This window comes from Panthera pardus, unplaced genomic scaffold, assembly GCF_024362965.1.
Source record: "Panthera pardus isolate Hobbes unplaced genomic scaffold, ASM2436296v1 HiC_scaffold_8, whole genome shotgun sequence".
In the NCBI taxonomy this organism is placed as follows: Eukaryota; Metazoa; Chordata; class Mammalia; order Carnivora; family Felidae; genus Panthera; species Panthera pardus.
This window is the reverse complement of record NW_026527013.1, coordinates 19,138,797-19,156,061: the sequence shown is the minus strand read 5'-3', so window position 1 is coordinate 19,156,061 and position 17,265 is coordinate 19,138,797. Positions and strand designations below refer to the sequence as shown.

At 43.3% G+C, this 17,265-nt stretch overlaps 1 protein-coding gene across 8 annotated transcripts in view; it reads right to left on the bottom strand.

Moving 5' to 3' along the window:
- Positions 1-422: 422 nt before the first annotated feature.
- RBM6 (RNA binding motif protein 6) overlaps positions 423-17,265 on the bottom strand; it is a 104,871-nt gene continuing 88,028 nt past the window's right edge. For all 8 annotated transcript variants that reach the window (XM_019416880.2, XM_019416883.2, XM_019416881.2 and 5 more), the window contains 14 exons: positions 16,253-16,313; positions 14,167-14,442; positions 13,184-13,344; positions 12,066-12,163; positions 11,350-11,392; positions 11,193-11,274; positions 10,861-10,946; positions 10,168-10,314; positions 9,001-9,096; positions 7,559-7,819; positions 5,766-5,840; positions 4,471-4,568; positions 1,406-1,535; positions 423-672 (listed from right to left, as the gene is read on the bottom strand). In XM_019416880.2, the coding sequence (XP_019272425.1) occupies positions 547-672; positions 1,406-1,535; positions 4,471-4,568; positions 5,766-5,840; positions 7,559-7,819; positions 9,001-9,096; positions 10,168-10,314; positions 10,861-10,946; positions 11,193-11,274; positions 11,350-11,392; positions 12,066-12,163; positions 13,184-13,344; positions 14,167-14,442; positions 16,253-16,313 (1,740 nt within the window). In that variant the 3' untranslated portion in view covers positions 423-546. The remainder of the gene's footprint in view (positions 673-1,405; positions 1,536-4,470; positions 4,569-5,765; positions 5,841-7,558; positions 7,820-9,000; positions 9,097-10,167; positions 10,315-10,860; positions 10,947-11,192; positions 11,275-11,349; positions 11,393-12,065; positions 12,164-13,183; positions 13,345-14,166; positions 14,443-16,252; positions 16,314-17,265) is intronic.

The following is a 17,265-nucleotide window of genomic DNA, read 5'->3' as shown; positions in this document are numbered from 1 at the left end:
AGACAGAGGTTTAATCGACTGAGCCACCCAGGCGTCCCAGTGATAATCCTTACTATGCCAACTCATTGTGGTCATCGTACCTGTGATGCACTGAGCACCCAGCAGGTCCCCAGAAAAAGAACTGTCACACTGCCCCTATCCCAAAAATAGGGAAGTCAGAAGAGGACTTAATGAGGTGCTATTTCCACTAAATAGATACAGGAAGTAACTTTAAAAACCTGACAGTACTCACACAAGTTAAAGTTCAAAGGTCACAGCAACGCCTCCACTCACACTGACAGCAGGCCGTATCCCAGGGCTCATGGTAGCACTTGCTGCCATTTAAATGTCACCTCAAATGGGCTGCACCAAGGCACACTCTCTCTCCTACCATAAGCCCCACCCCCCCCATCTATGGGAGAAAAATATAACAACCAAAAAAATCACATTGAAAAAAAGTTTATTTAAAAAAGTTCTAGCAGCAAGAACAGTAACAAAACAAAAGGAGACGGACAAACAAAACAAGAAGGAGGTTGTGTCCTATGGGACTTGCCTCTCCTCCATTCTTTAATCTAGTTCTTTATACCGAGCAAACATGACTCTTCGCACAGCGTCTCGGTAAGTCTCGTTGGACTGTCTCTTGCTGGTTCTTCCTGGAGCCCCTACACTGGGCCCCCTCATCCGGCCTTCAGTCTGTAACACAAAGACAAACAATGAAGTGAGCTCTATGAATTAATTAGCCTCAGGGCTGGCCTTTGATCACAAGCATTTCTGGACCAGTACAGTATATAGGAGAATTTTTTAGAATGTTCAATTAATTAAAAAAAAAAAACACCCAAAGATGAATAAGGAGGGCAGTGGAGCTATGGCCTCAGGATACAGGATTCAATACCAGACATAGGGGAAACCAGTCTCCTATCTCCTATAGCTGGTGTTTCAGAGGGGAACCAAACGAACACAAAATGGGCAATGTTCCCTCCTATCACCTTTTCTCTCTTCTCTTTCTGAAATATGAGGGGCAAAGCCCTTCATGGGAACAGAACTAACTTCATGCTCCTTAAATTGTAGCCATTTTAACTCCTCTGATGACAATGCCTCTCAGAGATGCTTCTGTACTTTTTATTATGGGTTCCCTGGTTCTTTTCACCACACGATCTGTCAGTCTCAAACTGCCTGATTCCCATACTTTCCATCTTACTCCATGTAAGAGTAAGATGAGCCCCATTCCCACTCCCAACCAAACTACAAAGGGCCCAGAATGCCTAGTTAGAATCCAGCAATCAAGACTGATGGGCTCCTTCAGCTCTCGTGTCCTTCACCAGCAGTGGAGAAAGCCTAGCTAAAAGGCAAAGACAGCTCCAAGCCAAAGTGAGAGAAAGTATATTCCAGGTTCATGCCACCCCCAACAAGATGGAAACCATTTCACCTCCTCTGCTGAAGCCAATCCAGGATGGCCATATCCAAGGCCTGCCCCCTTCCTCCAGCCAGTGGTCTGTTGGACACAGCCTCCTTTGTTGCTACTGTCAATACCTTCTTTACCAACAGGTTTACGATCACTGTAAAAGCAGCAGAAATACTTAGACACCAACACTTACAAAGTGACCATTTGTGAGCCTAATAGAAACCTCTGTCCTCTTGATTCAGATTTGCTTCCTCTTAAGTATTTTAAACAATATTTTTGTGCCTACTGTCTATGCAACAGGGTTTGTCCTGGGGATGTACAGAGATGACCAAGACCTGACCCTGTTCATGGGGAAGGATATAAGGAGGATAGTATGTCCACAGATGCTTATAACACATTGAAGAGCTCAGCCATGGATGTGGCACCAGGAGATATCTCCTATGGAAACAGCAGAGAAAACACAAACTCTGAAGGTGTATCACCAAAAATGATGAATTTCAACAAGAAGGCACATCTGAACGGACCAAAAGCATGAGAGGAAAGGAGGCCACAAGTAAGAAGTGAAAGAATACAATTTGTCCAGGAGAGGAGAAGTAGCCTTGAACGTCATGCTCAATCATGACTCTGGACTGCATCCTTCAGGTAAAAACAAAAAACAAAACAAAACAACACAACACCTGAACTCTAAGCCTCCCTCTAAGCAAGGTATACCTTCACAAAAAAAGTGTGTTTTAGAGATTTCTGTTCATAAAGATGGTTTTGGTGGCAGGGTAGAGAGTACACTGAGGATTGAAGAACAGAGATTGAGAGTAAGGAGTCTAGTTTGGAGGTGAGCTAGAAAGGGGGACAAAGCTTAATTAGGGATGTGGCCAGTAACAACATAGGGGATAAAGGAGTAAGACTGGGTCAGACCAGGTAGACCAGGATGCAGTGACGTTACTACTCTGAAAAAGGAACACAGCAGGTTTAGCAAGGCTGGAGTATGATATATGATACAATACTGAGTAATTGTTTAATGTGAAGACCCTAAGAGGTCTCTAAAAGAACATGCCCAGGAGGTAAATACAAAGGGTAATTTTGCACCCAGAAACCTGAACGGCCTTGGGATGGAGTCACAGGACCTGTTAGCCTGTTAGTGATGGCTGAGGTTTTGGGTACCTCAGACCGTCCACGTCAAGAGGGTGGGGCAACAAGAATAAAAGTATTGAGGGCAGAGTCCTGGAGAAGATCTGGAATTTCCCAGAAAACCAAGAGAAGCAGGAGAGAAGACTAAGAAGGAAGAGAACCTGTAGAATGTGGTATGATTGGTGCCAGAATACAAAAGGGTGTCCTCCTGCACCCAGCCCAACTAACTCAGAGCTAAGGTGCTCTTCCTTCTCCTAATGGACCCCTTTACCATTGCCTTAGCCCAGTATATTTCAAATTGTGGAGAATGACCTAATAGGGTGTTACATTGATTAAGTGGTCCTTCCTTAGCATTTCCTAAGAACGCAAACAGAAAAAACTAGAATAAAAATATCAGAGTTTTATTACATACAGTAAAGAAATATTTTTTAAATAAAGTTTATTTAAAATTTATTTTGAGAGAGAGAGAGAGAGACAGAGAGAGAGGGAGGGAGAGAGGGAGGGAGGGAGGGAGGGAGAAAGAGAATCCCAAGCAGGCTCCACAGTGTCAGCATGGAGCCTGACGCGGGGGCTCGAATTCATGAACCATGAGACCATGACCTGAGCCAAAATCAAGAGTAGGCCACTTGACTGAGCCACCCAGGTGCCCCTAGGAAGTATTTTTCATGAAGATTTCTTTTTCAGGTACTTACACACACATGATTATTGGGCCATGATTAAATAAATCTCTTACTGTGGGTGGTCAGCAACTAAGTGGAATGCCAGAGCCCCAGACCACATCAACTCTTCTCTGGAGCCTTTCTCCATCAGTGATCTTCCCCATTCTCATGTTCATAACCTACCCTGGCTATTAGCTCTTTCACCTACCAACACATATACCTGTTCAAGTCTCACCAGAACAATGCCCTGCTTAAAATCATTTCATAACCTCCCACAGCCCTAAGGCAAAGTCTGAGCATGGTGTTCAAGGAGTATGAACTTCATGAACTGGCCTCTGTCTACTGAGCCAGCCTCATCTGTCACTCAGCCATATATCCCCAGTGTCCAGTTCCATCAAGCTACTTTCTTTTTTTTTTTTAATTTTTAAAATGTTTATTTACTTTTGAGAGGTGGAGAGACAGAGCAGGAGTGGAGGTGGGGAGCAGAGAGAGAGGGAGATAAAGAATCCGAAGAGGCTCCAGGCTCTGAGCTGTCAGCACAGAGCCCGATGCATGGCTCGAACCCACAAACTGCGAGATCATGACCTGAGCTGAAGTTGGCCACTTAACCAACTAAGGCACCCAGGCGCCCCTCCATCAAGCTACTTTCATCCACAGTGTAGGCAGTTTCCTCCAACTGAAATGCCCGTTCCTTCTCCACTGGATTTCTATGTCTGCCGTACAAGACACAGCATCACCTAAACCTTCCTTGTCCTATGTTCAGTTGGTCAAGGATAATATATGTCTTGTCCACCTGAGTATTCCTGGCGCTTAGTGCAGTACCTGTACACAATGGGTTATCAACAAATTCTACATAACTCTGGGCTCACGACTCAGGACTATCAGACTAGAAACAAGCACATGAATCTAGAGATCATGTACGTCTATCAGCAGCCGACTATCCATCCAGTGCCTATGTGTGAGAATGGAGGTTCCCTAGAGAAAAAGCCTGAGACGGTGACGTTCTTATCAGGTCCATAGGAGGCATAGCATTACTGATGAGGAGAGAAAGAGTTACCAGCCATGGCCACTCCAGCCCTGGCTTCAAGCAGCTAAGCAGCCAGGCATCTTCCATGAAAACATACATATTTCCCGAGTAAAGCCAGGTGGTCAGAGGCTGGAGTGAACCTTATGCTCAAGGAGTTCAGACAGAATCTGCTCCCACTAACCTCAGTTACCCCTAAAAGAAAAAGCAGCACAGCTGGAGAAAGATGGTTTCACCATTAGGCCTTGCGGCCTAGGCTGAGTGAAAAGTTCCTGGCTTACCTGTCAGTTTCCCTGGAGTATTTAATTCGCTTCCTTTCTGGAGAGTCAAAAGATTGGAGCTTTTCCCTGCGATCATTTCCTCTTTCTTTAAACCTTCCCTGTTGGTAAGCAGAATAAAAGATCTGAGATTTCCATCTAAGGGGGTTGGGTAGTGGGGAAGCTTCACTTTACTCCTGATATTCCTTCTTTTTTTTAAATTTTTTTTTTTTTAATGTTTATTTATTTTTGAGACAGAGCATGAACGGGGGAGGGTCAGAGAGAGGGAGACACAGAATCTGAAACAGGATCCAGGCTCTGAGCTGTCAGCACAGAGCCCGACGCGGGGCTCGAACCCACGGACCGTGAGATCATGACCTGAGCCGAAGTCGGCCGCTTAACCAACTGAGCCACCCAGGCGCCCCTCCTGATATTCCTTCTAATGTGAAGGGAGTTCAACTGGTAACTCCTGGAATCTCTTGCTACTTCAAATACTCTTCTTGAGAAGCAGTGGCTTCTCCAACTGGTAAATTTGAGAAGAATGAGCTACTGTGCTTGACTCACAGCTGTGTTTTCCTCTTCTGAGGAGGTGCTCTCCAGTAGAACTCCAAAGGAGGATTCCTAATGGTCACATAAGACCTGGCCCGGTCAGTGAAGCCTGCGGCTGTGTAGGTGAGTCTGCCTAATTATGTGATCTAGGCAGCAAGTCCATTTAGCTCTAAACTAAACTACTTCCTCCAACCTAGCCTCTAATAGTAAAAGATGTCATTTCAGCAGCCCTATCCAACACTCCTTCATTGATTTTAAAAGCTGTGCAGGAAAGAAATGCATTTATTTGACCTATCTGGAGACCCTAAACTAACACCACTTTTAAAAAATAGACTAAGATATAATTTATAAACAATGAACTGCACCCATTTTAATGTAGTTTGAGGAGTTTTGTTTTTTTTTTTAGTACTTATTTTTGAGGGGGGAGAGAGAGAGAGACAGAGAGAGAGAGAGAGCGAGAGCGAGTGCGCGTGAGTGGGGGAGGGGCAGAGAGAGAGGGAGACAGAATCTGAAACAGGCTCCAGGCTCAGAGCTGTTAGCACAGAGCCTGATGCGGGGCTCAAACCCACAGATCACGAGATCATGACCTGAGCCAAAATGAAGAGTCTACATTCAAGTGACTGAGCCACTCCCAGTTTGAGGAGTTCTGATAAATGTATATACCATCTTTTAGGGCCTCTTCATTCTGTGTCTTCAGCACAGCCTACAAATTCCACACCAGAAAGTATAAAGGGTTGGGGTCAAGGGAGTAACAGGTCACCAAAGCTTACCTCCTGTTCCCTCCTTTCTAGATAGGCTAGTTCCTGCTCAGACTGTTTTATCTTCCGATGGATTTCCAGGTTTTGCTGAGAAGAGAAAAAGTTCTAGGAGTACAGGTCTAGAAAAAGTGGCCCTAGAAAGTGTTTCTAGGCCTTTCCCAATAGCTGCTTTAGGACTGTGGCTCCTTTTTCACTGACCAACTCTCCTGAATGATCAGTGTACTCTGCAAGCAACAATTCTTAGCTAGACTGGCTTTAGGCTCACCAATGAGACCCCAAGTTCAATTGCTGGCTTGTCACACAGATTAGTTATGTGGTGTGGCACGAGAGACCTTATTCTACTACTCTCCAAAACACAGAAAACACAAATCTGGGTTATATGGTAAAAATTACGACAGAGGGGAATCTGAGCACACCAGTAAAGAAAATGAAATGCCAACAAGTGCTCTGCCTAATACCACCTGCCCCCCACCACCATTCTCAGGCACTATTCACTTTTTCAAACCCTCAGAGAAATATGAAAAGGAGAACCCAAGCTCCTAAAGGAACAAACAGACTGCTCTGAGAGTCCTGTATTCCTTGAGGGTCCCCCACGTCTTAAGCATGGCTCTACTACACAATACCCTCGGGCACATATAAGAAACTTGAGGTGTCCAGAGCATCTCTTGTATGGACAGGGTATTCTTTGCACTGGGATCACTGTAAGGAAAGGAAAAAGTACTACAGTCCACTTTCCACGGTCCCAGGGTCAGTTCACCAGACTTCTGGCTCCTCTTTCCTGACATTAGGCATTTAATATCATTTTCATTAGACAGCTTAAATTTATTTTTATTTTTAAAAAAATGATTTACCCTTTTATTTTTTTTAAAAATTATGCCCAATATCGCTTGGACTCACGAACCCAAGATCAAAAGTCACATGCTCTACCCAACTGAGCCAGCCAAGAACCCCCAGAGAGCTGGAATTTAAATGCGTCAGTCTCATGACTCAGAATTCTAGAAAGGCAAAGGGACTTGGGAAGTAATCTGTTGCAGGGAGTGTCAGGAGCCTCTCACCCCCATAGAAACTCTGCAGAGCCTCCACTGAGGCAGCTGGGAGAAGAGGTGTGCTTATTACTAAAAGCAAAGTTTCTCAGCTTTTAGCTACATAAGACTTTGGGTTTTATACTAAGGGAAAGTTGAAATCCAATCTCCTCACTGGCTCTAGCAAATCTGCTAGAGAAGGAGTGTGAAATAAATCACCCTATACTGAAAACACGGGTCTGTCTATGGGCTTTCTTTGTCCAGAATTTGGCTCCTTGGTCAGTACATCTAAATGGGAAGACTGCAGGGGAGGGCCAGTGTATGTCAGTTTAGCACCCTAACAACAGATGTCGTGCCATGATTTATAGGTGTTTTACCACATGAAGAGGTGGCAGAATGTGACCCACCTTTAGGGAAAATTGCACAGTATCAGAGCTAGACAGAACCAGGTGAAGCACCAAGTATCACAGAAGAGAAGGGGATTATCTGAGGTCCAATTGTTAGCTTAATGGAAGAGCTAAGATGAGAAACTCAGCCAGTTAGTTTCCTACTCCACGACCCCCTCTCCTCCTGTCTTCAGTGCAGCCTCCGTGTTTGGTGTCCCAATCCCAGCCATGCTGCTTGCCTTGGGTCTACAAAGTGAGGTTTTGGAAGGTGAGCACAGCCTTAATGCAGAGCAACTCGTAACAAAAGGTGGAGGAACAATTCATTTTGAAATTGGGCTGTGATGCTCATTGATAGTAAGAGTCCAAAGTCTGAAAGGTCAGAGCCCCTTCCCCATACCTTGTGCAGGTCTGAGAGCTGCTGGTGTTTGATCAGAACTTCTTTGTTGGGAAACTGCCTTCTGCAGAGCAGACAAGCCAGTTTATTCCAATCAGTGAGTTTGTCTTCTTCGTTCTCCTTCTTGGTCAGTTCCTCCCTTTGTGGGGGCTGTGCTGTGCGGGGCTGTGGAGGAGGGGTCTGTTCCTCCTCCTCTTCCTCTTCGTAGTCACTGTCTCCTCCATATTCACCCAGGAGGCCAATGAGTGGGTTTATCACCTTAGGCTGGAAAGAGAAGGCCAGAGATTAAGACTAACTTCAATCTATATTGTGGGGCCTGTTTTCTGAATATTCCAGTATGGGTATATCTCATTTCTTCTTTTAGTTTGAATAATGAACAGTGGGCTCAAAATAGGCCCACTGACCGCACTGCTCCTTCCCAGATGGAAGGCAACATGGTTTAAGCTTGACTTTTCTCCTTGATCACTGAGATAAAACCACAAAGGTTCCGTTAGAGGTGACTCTAGCAACAAACAGTGAAGAGAAAGAAGGGAAAGGGGAACTGACATAAACATGGAAGTTACGAGTTACAAAGAGGAAGAGATAGCAACAACCCCCAAGTCACTGTAACCCATGCAGAAAAGGAAAGATAAACTTTATTAAGGCTATAGTAACCCCTATAGCAAAAGGGATTTAGCAGGAGGATTAAAAAAGCAAATGAAGGATAAACTCTCAGGTAGACAGCTCCTGAGTGACGCAAAGGCAAAGGCAAAGGCAAAGGGAAAGGCAAAGGCAAAGGCATGGATAGGACTGATGCTACAATGAACTGTACTAGTAATACGGTGCAGGCAAAGAATATATACCAGTAGTTTATAGGAACTATGAAATAATGATGCATGATCAGTGGCCTATGATCAATCAAAATAAAAGTAAAGCATGGCCACTATTGTTATATATTTACATTTAACCAGAATCATCTGCAATTGGAGGAGACCATCACTTTAATGCATCTAAAAAAATGGGTACCAAGTTTAGAACTGTTCACTTTGGCCAGGCAGGCAAACTGTCAAAATGACCATACATGCATTCCCCATCTGTGATTCTTATGCAGCACCAAAAAGGCAGGAAAAAATGGAGCCAGGGAAATGGGTTTCCTGGGTCATTTAGAAAAGAAGAATTAACAAGACCAAGATTATAACTTAAAAAGGGCCAGGTCCTCCCTTGGTCTGGTGGGAATGGCACAGGGTACAAAGAAAGAGGACAGATAAACTGCCTCTGATTCTCCAGTTATATCCCTATTAGCAGATAGGAACATTTATCTCATGCTCATATTCAAGAAAAGTCCTTGTTTGTGAGACAGAGGGAACAAAAGGACCAACACCAAAGTGAGGCATCAGCCTCTGAACTTCCTTTCTCATATGGAACCAGCCCCAGCCTCTCAGCCCAGGGCCTTGGCTTAGTCTTACTGGTGGAGGACTCTCTTCTTTCTTCACAGTGGGAGGCAGGGGCTTCTTAAAGACGTCCTCTGGGGGGGCTGTCCCCTCACTGGCATTTTCCTGAAACTGATCAAACCCATGATAATTCTTATGATACTCATAAAAGCTGGTTAAGAGTTAACCCTGTTGAAATTAGTCAGATTTTCCAAACCTCCTAATTTGTGAAGTATCTGTAATGTTGCTATAATGCTTTCAAAATAAAAAAGCCTTTAAAAACATAACATTCAGTGTATATGGAGTGGTCACTATATGTCAGGAACCAGATGAGGCATTTTTATGCACTGTCATCCTTAGCCTTTACTACAACCCTCCAGATAGGCATTAATATCCTCATTTTACAAATGATTGGGAATACTGTTAGAAAGAATAAGTGCCAAAGCAGAAGTCTAGGTTCTCAGAAACACACACATACTTTCTCTCTCTGTCTGTATCTCTAGATAAACAACCAGCAGTATTAGAAGGGGAAAATAAAGGTAAGTTATGAATTGAACCACAAGCGAACTCATCATTTTCACTAATGCTTAACTGGTGCCAGGGCAAATCAATAGAATTCTTTTGAAACTAATCTGGCTCTATGTCAGGAGACACAAAAATGTTCAACATCTTCCATTTTGAAAATTTATCCTAAGGAAGTAATTTAGAAGGAGAAATAAAATACTAACTAAATGATGCATATTACAACAGAATAAGACTAAAAAGAAGAGACAAATTATGCAGGAACGATGAAGAAAATGATGGTACAGTTTTACTGTGAGTTTTTTTACCATACAGGCATTAAAATAATAAAGAGTATTATAGAACCAGGGAAAAGCTACTTACGATCAAATATAAACTGAGCAGAGAACACAAACTGGTAGCCTTACCACAATTAGACCTACAGAAACATCAAGCACTGAAGAGGGGGAACAGGAGAGTGAAACTGTGCGGAGCCCAGGTGTTAGGATTTGAACTCAGCCACTTCGTTCTACCAGCCATGATTTTTATGACTGTGAAAGAGTTACCCACTGCCTATAAAAAGGCAAGTGGATTACTGGCATTTTTTTGGTCACTTGTCTCTTCAACCCCAGATTTCCTCTAGGACTCCTTCATTTGAATCTGTAATTATCTGGTAAAGAGCAGATTCAAAAGCCCTCTTACCCTTGTCACTCCTCGGTCTTTTTTCTCCTTGCCATCTCTTTTAGATGCCTCCTTCTTGCTACTTGACTTTCCTTGAATGGTGGATTTCTTTTCCTTGATCTCCTCTTCTTCAGGTGACCCAGGGTCCTGGGGCACATAGACTTCTTGCTGCGATACGGTTACAAACTGTTAAGTCTGCAGAATGTCTCACTTTCCCGGTTAATTCTAGGTCTAAGGAGCAAGTTTCCTTCTAGGGGAAAGAATGGCTCTCTTCCTCACAAGCCTAAGAAGAGACCACATCAAACAATCTAGAAACTCTCTCCAGGGGCCAGGACACATCCAGACCACTCACTGTCCATTTTTCCAAGAGCAGCACTGTTCTTACCTATAATGCCACAAAGCATTGCTTTTCCATATAGGCAACAGTTAACAGAAAGGTCACCATCTTTAAATCCTGAATGAACACAACTCAATAAATACAACATGATATAACATGTGGACTCTAAAAGACACCCGACTAGACATGAGGTACAGACAATGTAACAGAGCAGCTGCCAGGAATGGAGAAATAGTGAAACTTCTATAAATTTCAACATTGTCACTTTTCATGTAATGAGCAACCAGAAAATCCGGGGAAAAAAATCTTCACAGTAACAAATTACAGGTACTTTTCTCCAAAGAATCAGTGACCAAGTAAACCAACCAAAAACTCACCTGAGTGTTGGGGTCATAATAAGTGCCTGCCAAAGGGTCATAATAGTAGCCAGTAGCAGAATCATATATGTAGCAGTCAGATGATGCTAGTGGGAACAAAACCAAGCCAATGTCAGTTAGTCCTTGTCCAGTGAAGCCCTTGCTGGGAACTTACCAAGAACAACCCAAGAATGGGGTTGGCCAACCCAAACAGGTGCAGAACCCATAGATGGTGCTCTCTCTGAAGGAGCACCCCAGTCAACAGTATCTCTTGCTAACTTTGTGACTACAAAGATTTCAGTTAATGAGTAGTCAAGCCAAAAAGACCAAAAGAAATAAAACAAGTCACTTACACTGTTGTCCTTGTCGATTTGTATCTGAAGACCAGTCTGAATTTCTGCCTCCTCCTCTCCTATCTCGGAAATACTTTTTACCCTATCACAGAAAGGCAAGTTAAAATTATGGAACTTCTGATAGCTCTCAGAGTACTCCCCAACTGCTGACGCCTACCTGATAGTAGTGCATGTGGTCAGAATGGTCCCCAGAATCATTTCTGTAACAAATAATACAACAGGTCTTGAGTCTGCTACCAAAAAAATCCCTGAGGACTGCCTACAGATTTGCCAAGAAACGTTCTTTCCCCCATTTTGCAGGGAAAGCTACCAACCCAGACAGCAAGCAGGCCTGGCAGTATGGAGGCTCCTACAAAGCCACTGCTGAAGCAAAAGAGCAAAGGAAGTGAGGGTGCTAGAGCAAGATCTGCTCCATCCCTGTAAGCCTGCCTCTCCAATGCAGCCACTTCCCAGTTACCACTCCTGGGGCAAGATAAATATAGGAGTAAAGAGGAATTACGTTTCCTAGTACTGTGGGAGTATATGAACAGGGCCAGGGAAGTGGGGCGTCAGGACATCATTTTCTTAGGATTCCAAGGGGCAAGGATATATCAAGATTTTTCCGCACATCCAAGACAGTATCATCATTTGAGACCCAAAGATACCAGGCAGTGAAGAGGAAAGGGACTAAAGTATCTAGTAGTGCTATTTAAGGGGGAGAAAAAAAAAATCTAGAGTCAGAATAAGGCAAGCTTCAGAAAAAGAAAACACGCATACGTATCTGAAGCAACCCATATCAGAAGATACCATGTCTTACTATCTCTGCCTTTTATCAGTTTCCTCCCAAAAACCTGAGTAGGGGAATCACAAAGGAGGCCCACTCCTCTGCCTTACCTTCGTTTTCCAGTGGCCAAGTTTACAGCTACCATCTTCCCATCGATACTAAATGGCGGATCAAGGTTCTGTAAGATCTTCACTACACGAAGAGCTTCCTGGGGAACCAAAGATACATTTCAGCACAGGGAGAGAGAAAAGGCCATGTCCTCTGAAAGAGAACTGAACATGGATTTTCCTTCTCAAAAGAAAAATGTACTGAACATTATGTTCTGGTCATAACTGTAATAGTAAGAGCACACTGGCAAAAACAGGCAAGTCTTGATGAAGTGTTGATCAGAATAGTGGTCACAGTAGACACCAGTTTCTCTGGTATTGATATCAGAAATTCAAATTCAAATTCTCTTCTGCAATTGTCATTGCATCAGATCCAGTTTACAAAGTCCCTTACGATTTCTGAGCATGAAATCTAAGAAATACCAATGATTTTCATTACTACCTTCACAATATTAGATAGAAGGCCCCACAACTAAAAATTCAAACCACAAGAATCTATTAAAGCAACATTTTGAGGAAAAGAGGGAACTGTCCTATTACCATCAAATATAAGACCATCTATGGCTAAGCAAAACAAATTTCAGAAACAAGAAAATTCACTAAATCTTGAAAGGTTCAGTACATAGGTAACATAAGAACGTAGTTACTTGTGAGGAATCTATCTATCTATCTATCCATCCATCCATCCATCCATCCAGAGTGCGCCAGTGGGCGCACGTGAACAGGGAAGGGGCAGACAGCGAGAGAGAGAGAGACTCCCAAGCAGGCTTTGTGCTGATGCAGGGCTTGAACTTACGATCTGGGAGATCATGACCTGAGCCAAAATCAAGAGTCAGACGCTTAACTGACTGAGCCACCCAGGCACCCCAGTTCTCATGTTATTTTAATTGGACATTGTAAATGCCATAAAACAAAACCAGATTTGGAAAAACATTCAAGAATTCTAACTTTAAAAGGATAGTCCCTTCATCTGAGTGAGCATTAAACCCAAAGGAAAGAACAAGGGGGGTTGTGATGACAGATAGTACATGAGTATTCCAACGATAAAGAAGCCCCTCAAATATCCTTAAGGATTCTATAGCCAGCTGTCCCTTGGCTATTCCAAAGCAGAGCAAACTTACCGCATGGGAGTCAAGGTCAATAAAGCCGTAAGTGTGGCCCATGGGGCCGGTTCTGTTCTTGATGATACGGACATTGGCAGTAGTAAGGCGGACGTAGGGCTCTAGCACTTCCACTATGACCTCAGGTGGAGTAGACCGATAGATGCGTTTTAGCATGATTGCTGAACGAACCATGCACAAATGGGAAAGGAGCAAAGAAAGAGAAAGGTTAATTTTCAAAGCCCTCAAAGCCCGATTGTCTTTTTAAAAAAATGTTTGTTTCATTTCATTTTTTGAGAGAGAGAGAGCATGAGCAGAAGAGGGACAGAGAGAGAGAGAGAGAAACCCACACACACAGAATCTGAAGCATGTTCCAGGTTCTGAGCTGTCAGCACAGAGCCTGATGCGGGGCTCAAACCCATGAACTTGATCACGACTGAGCTGAAGTTGGACACTTAACTGATTGAGCCATCCAGGTGCCCCTAAAAATGTTTGTTTTTGAGAGACAGAGCGCGCATGTGCACGCATGCACACACACGTGAGCAGGGGAGGGGCAGAGAGAAAGGGGGACAAAGGATCTGAAGTGGGCTCTGTCCTGACAGCAGAAAGCCAGATGCGAGGCTCTGACTCCTGAACTGTGAGATCATGACCTGAGCTGAGGTCGAAAGCTTTAATTGACTGAGCCACCCAGGTGCCCTTGATTGTTCTTTTTACACTACAGATGCCATTCTGCTCTAGCAAGGCTGATTCTATAAAACAACGTTGGTCATATTCTTCAAACATTTCTTCACCAATACTCAGAAATTTGAATAGCAACTTGCTATTTGGAGGATATAGATTCCTTTGACTGGTATGGCAAGGCCTGCAGAAAGCAAGAGCCTCCACCATAAGGTGAGCAGTTTTAATAGGGTGTGGGAAAGAGCTGGTCCCCAGCCACAAAACAGACCATCTAAATTCCAACTGAGGTAGTCAAAATCTAGTACACCCCCTGACAAACCACTTACTTTTGCTCTCCCCATCCTGGCGTGTCTCCCCAGACCATGGCTCCTTCTCTCGGTCTCTTCGGAAGGTAAGCCCTTCCCTTCGAGAAGGAGGCAGGTATCTTTCTGCTTCTCTCTTTTGATGTCCCAAGCGTGGTTCTTGTCCTTCTTCCCGCTTTTTGGGTTCAGATTCTTTATCACCTGACCTTGGAGACTGGTTGGGTTGTTTTTCTGATGCTGCTGGTATGGATGTTTTCTGAGGCTGAGGATAGGTTACTAATTCTTGCTTGGCCTCTGTCACTAGAGGAACAGAAACAGAAAGAGAATCTCCAGCAGGTTTCATCCAAAAAACACTACTGTTGTGATTCCTCCTTACCTGCCACCAAATACTCATATTGGAATGCTTTTAACAGTCTTAGAAATACCTATAAAAAAGCCCTCTAACAGATTTTAAACAAGGCTAATGAGTCCGCATATGTTATACTTCAAAGAAACCACACAATTATTGAAAAAATTTCATCTTATGAGTTCTCTATTACTTTCCAAACATTTAAATATAAGAAATCCTTCATGAGACTCCGGGCCTGAATACTAAAACCAATGATAAGAATACATTTGGCAACAAAATTACCAGAGATATGATTATTGCCAGAAGTTTGGTAGAAACATATTTTCCAAATGTTTATGTCTAGGAGCCTTGCTTCTTCCAGTGTTATGATACTATGACAGCTGCTTCAAATTCTCCAAGACCATGGGTGGGCCCCCTCTTCTCTAGGAAGTTAACAGAACTACCTGAATATGGCTCATTCACATGCAAATAATTATAATGAGCAAATGTCCTTCAAAATATAACTGATTCACTTCAAATCTCTTTCTATAGCAGGACAATTAGTCCAATTAACTAGGAGCATAGTTTTGCAATTAATTCAGTCTTGGAGGGTTCACAGAAAGTCACGTGGCTCAAAAAAAGACATTCTGTAGGAGCAATATAGACTGCTTAATAGCAGTGACAGGCAATTAGCGAATACCTGCTTTACACATTTCCAGGTTAAAGTCGTCTCAGCCCTCTCGGTGGTATGGTACCCAAGGATTTTTATAAACCATCCCTTCATTTGTTAGAATATATGGAGAAAGAAATCTTTCTTGAGGGAAAAAACACAATTTTGCCTAATCTGAAGTAATACAAGTTAAAAAATCTCAGTTATTTACTCACCTTCTCAGAGGTTGGTTTGGTCTCTACAGCATGTAGGGCCTTCCTTAAAAGATTTTCAGAACAGCTGATTCACAGTCCTCATCAGGGAGCAAACTCTCCACTACAGCTCAAAATCCCAGCTAAGAAACTCTTTGAGGCATTTAAGTTCTAAACTTGGAACCAACAGGTCCTTCAGAAGGCTACCTGGATCCATACACTGAACTGTATTTTATGGTCACGCCCTAGCTCTCCTGAAGGGGTAATATCAGAAACAGGCACATAACAGTCACCACTATAGGACTGTTGCTACAGATGCCCTTGACAGACTCCTGGGGGTTGTCTAACTAAAGGTTCTCTGCAGAAATTTACTTTAAAGTTCAGGGACTGAGAAGCTATTAGGTTTATCCTTCTATAAAAACAACATACACTCTCAATCCTATTTTCTCTTGTTCATATTTTTACTGTTATCTTAACAAATATTTTTCTGTTGAAGATTCTGAAATGTTTAGGTAGAGTGTAAATAAGAACAGCATTTCGATAAAAATGATTCGCAATAACTTCAAAGCAGTGGGGGTAAGGGTCACATGCTTAGGACTAATGCTGCGTGGACTCTTTCTCAACTTAACATCCTTAACTGTACTCTAAACAGCACTACTACTGACCTCTAGTCAGCTGCTCACTTAGCCCCCTCAGTGTGAGGATCCTGCAAACCCAGCTCTTTCCCCTGGTGGACCTCTGACATCCAGTATCATTTAGAAACGGGTCACATGAAGGCAGAGATCACAATGCACTTTGAAGGGCTTTACAGATCAACTTGTATTTAGGGATGACCACTCTTTAAAGTTAAAGAGAACATGAAGTTTGTTTTGCTCAGTACACAAAACAGAAGCCACCACCACCACCTCTGCCACCACTCACCTTCCCTTGGGCACTTGCAGAGTGAACATGAAGATCGGTACCCAGCTACGCTGGCCTTACACTGCATGGGAAAGGGAAAGACTTTAAATTTGACCCAAGGCATTTTTAAAAATCTTATGTATATTGAACACAACAGTACCTGCCAAACATGAAAGAAAGAAACCATATCCCAGGTCACCATAAAGCCTAACAAATCTGACGTCCCCCCCATTCACCAGAGCAGGCAGACAGAATCTGGTGAGCTGCTGTTTGAGAGCTGCCTTCCAACAGGGCACCTAGCTCTGGAGCAGCCCCAAATGCTTTTGCCCAGAACAAAGACTTCTATAGGAAATAAACTTAACTAAGAAAATTGGACTGTTAGGGACGCCTGGGTGGCTCAGTCGGTTAAGCATCCGACTCTTGGTTTTGGCTCAGGTCCTGATCTCACACAGTTCATGAGTTCGAGCACCGCATCAGGCTCTGTGCTGACAGCACGGAACCTGCTTGGGATTTCTCTATCCCTCTCTGTCTCTGCCCATCCTCAGCTTCCTCTGTCAAAAAACTAAATAAACATTAAGACAATTTTTAAAAATTAAAAAAAAAAACAAAAGAAAAGAAAACTGGCTGTTAAATGGTTTATAGGATACTACTGCCTCAAAGCCATTGCCATTCAGTCTGCATCCAACATTTCATTCTGAACTGCTTATGACAGCCCCAACCAGGCTTGGCTGGAACTGAGAATTCATTTATCAATTCCCCTTAGTCAAACACTGATTTTAAAAAGGGGCAACAAAACAGGAGGAACATACTGAAGCAATGTGAATGTAGTTCTTCTTGTCTGAACCTATGAATAAAAAGTTAAGCACATTGCCCAACCCCAAAGACCCTGAACTTTTGCCAATGAGCTTCTAAGTAGTATGAGGACAGAGCTGACCGGCAGGAAACCAAAGAGCAGGAACCATGAAGAAAATGCTGCTATTTGAGCAGGGCCTTGTAGGGCAAGTAAGGAATGCCAGATGGAGGAGAGAACAATA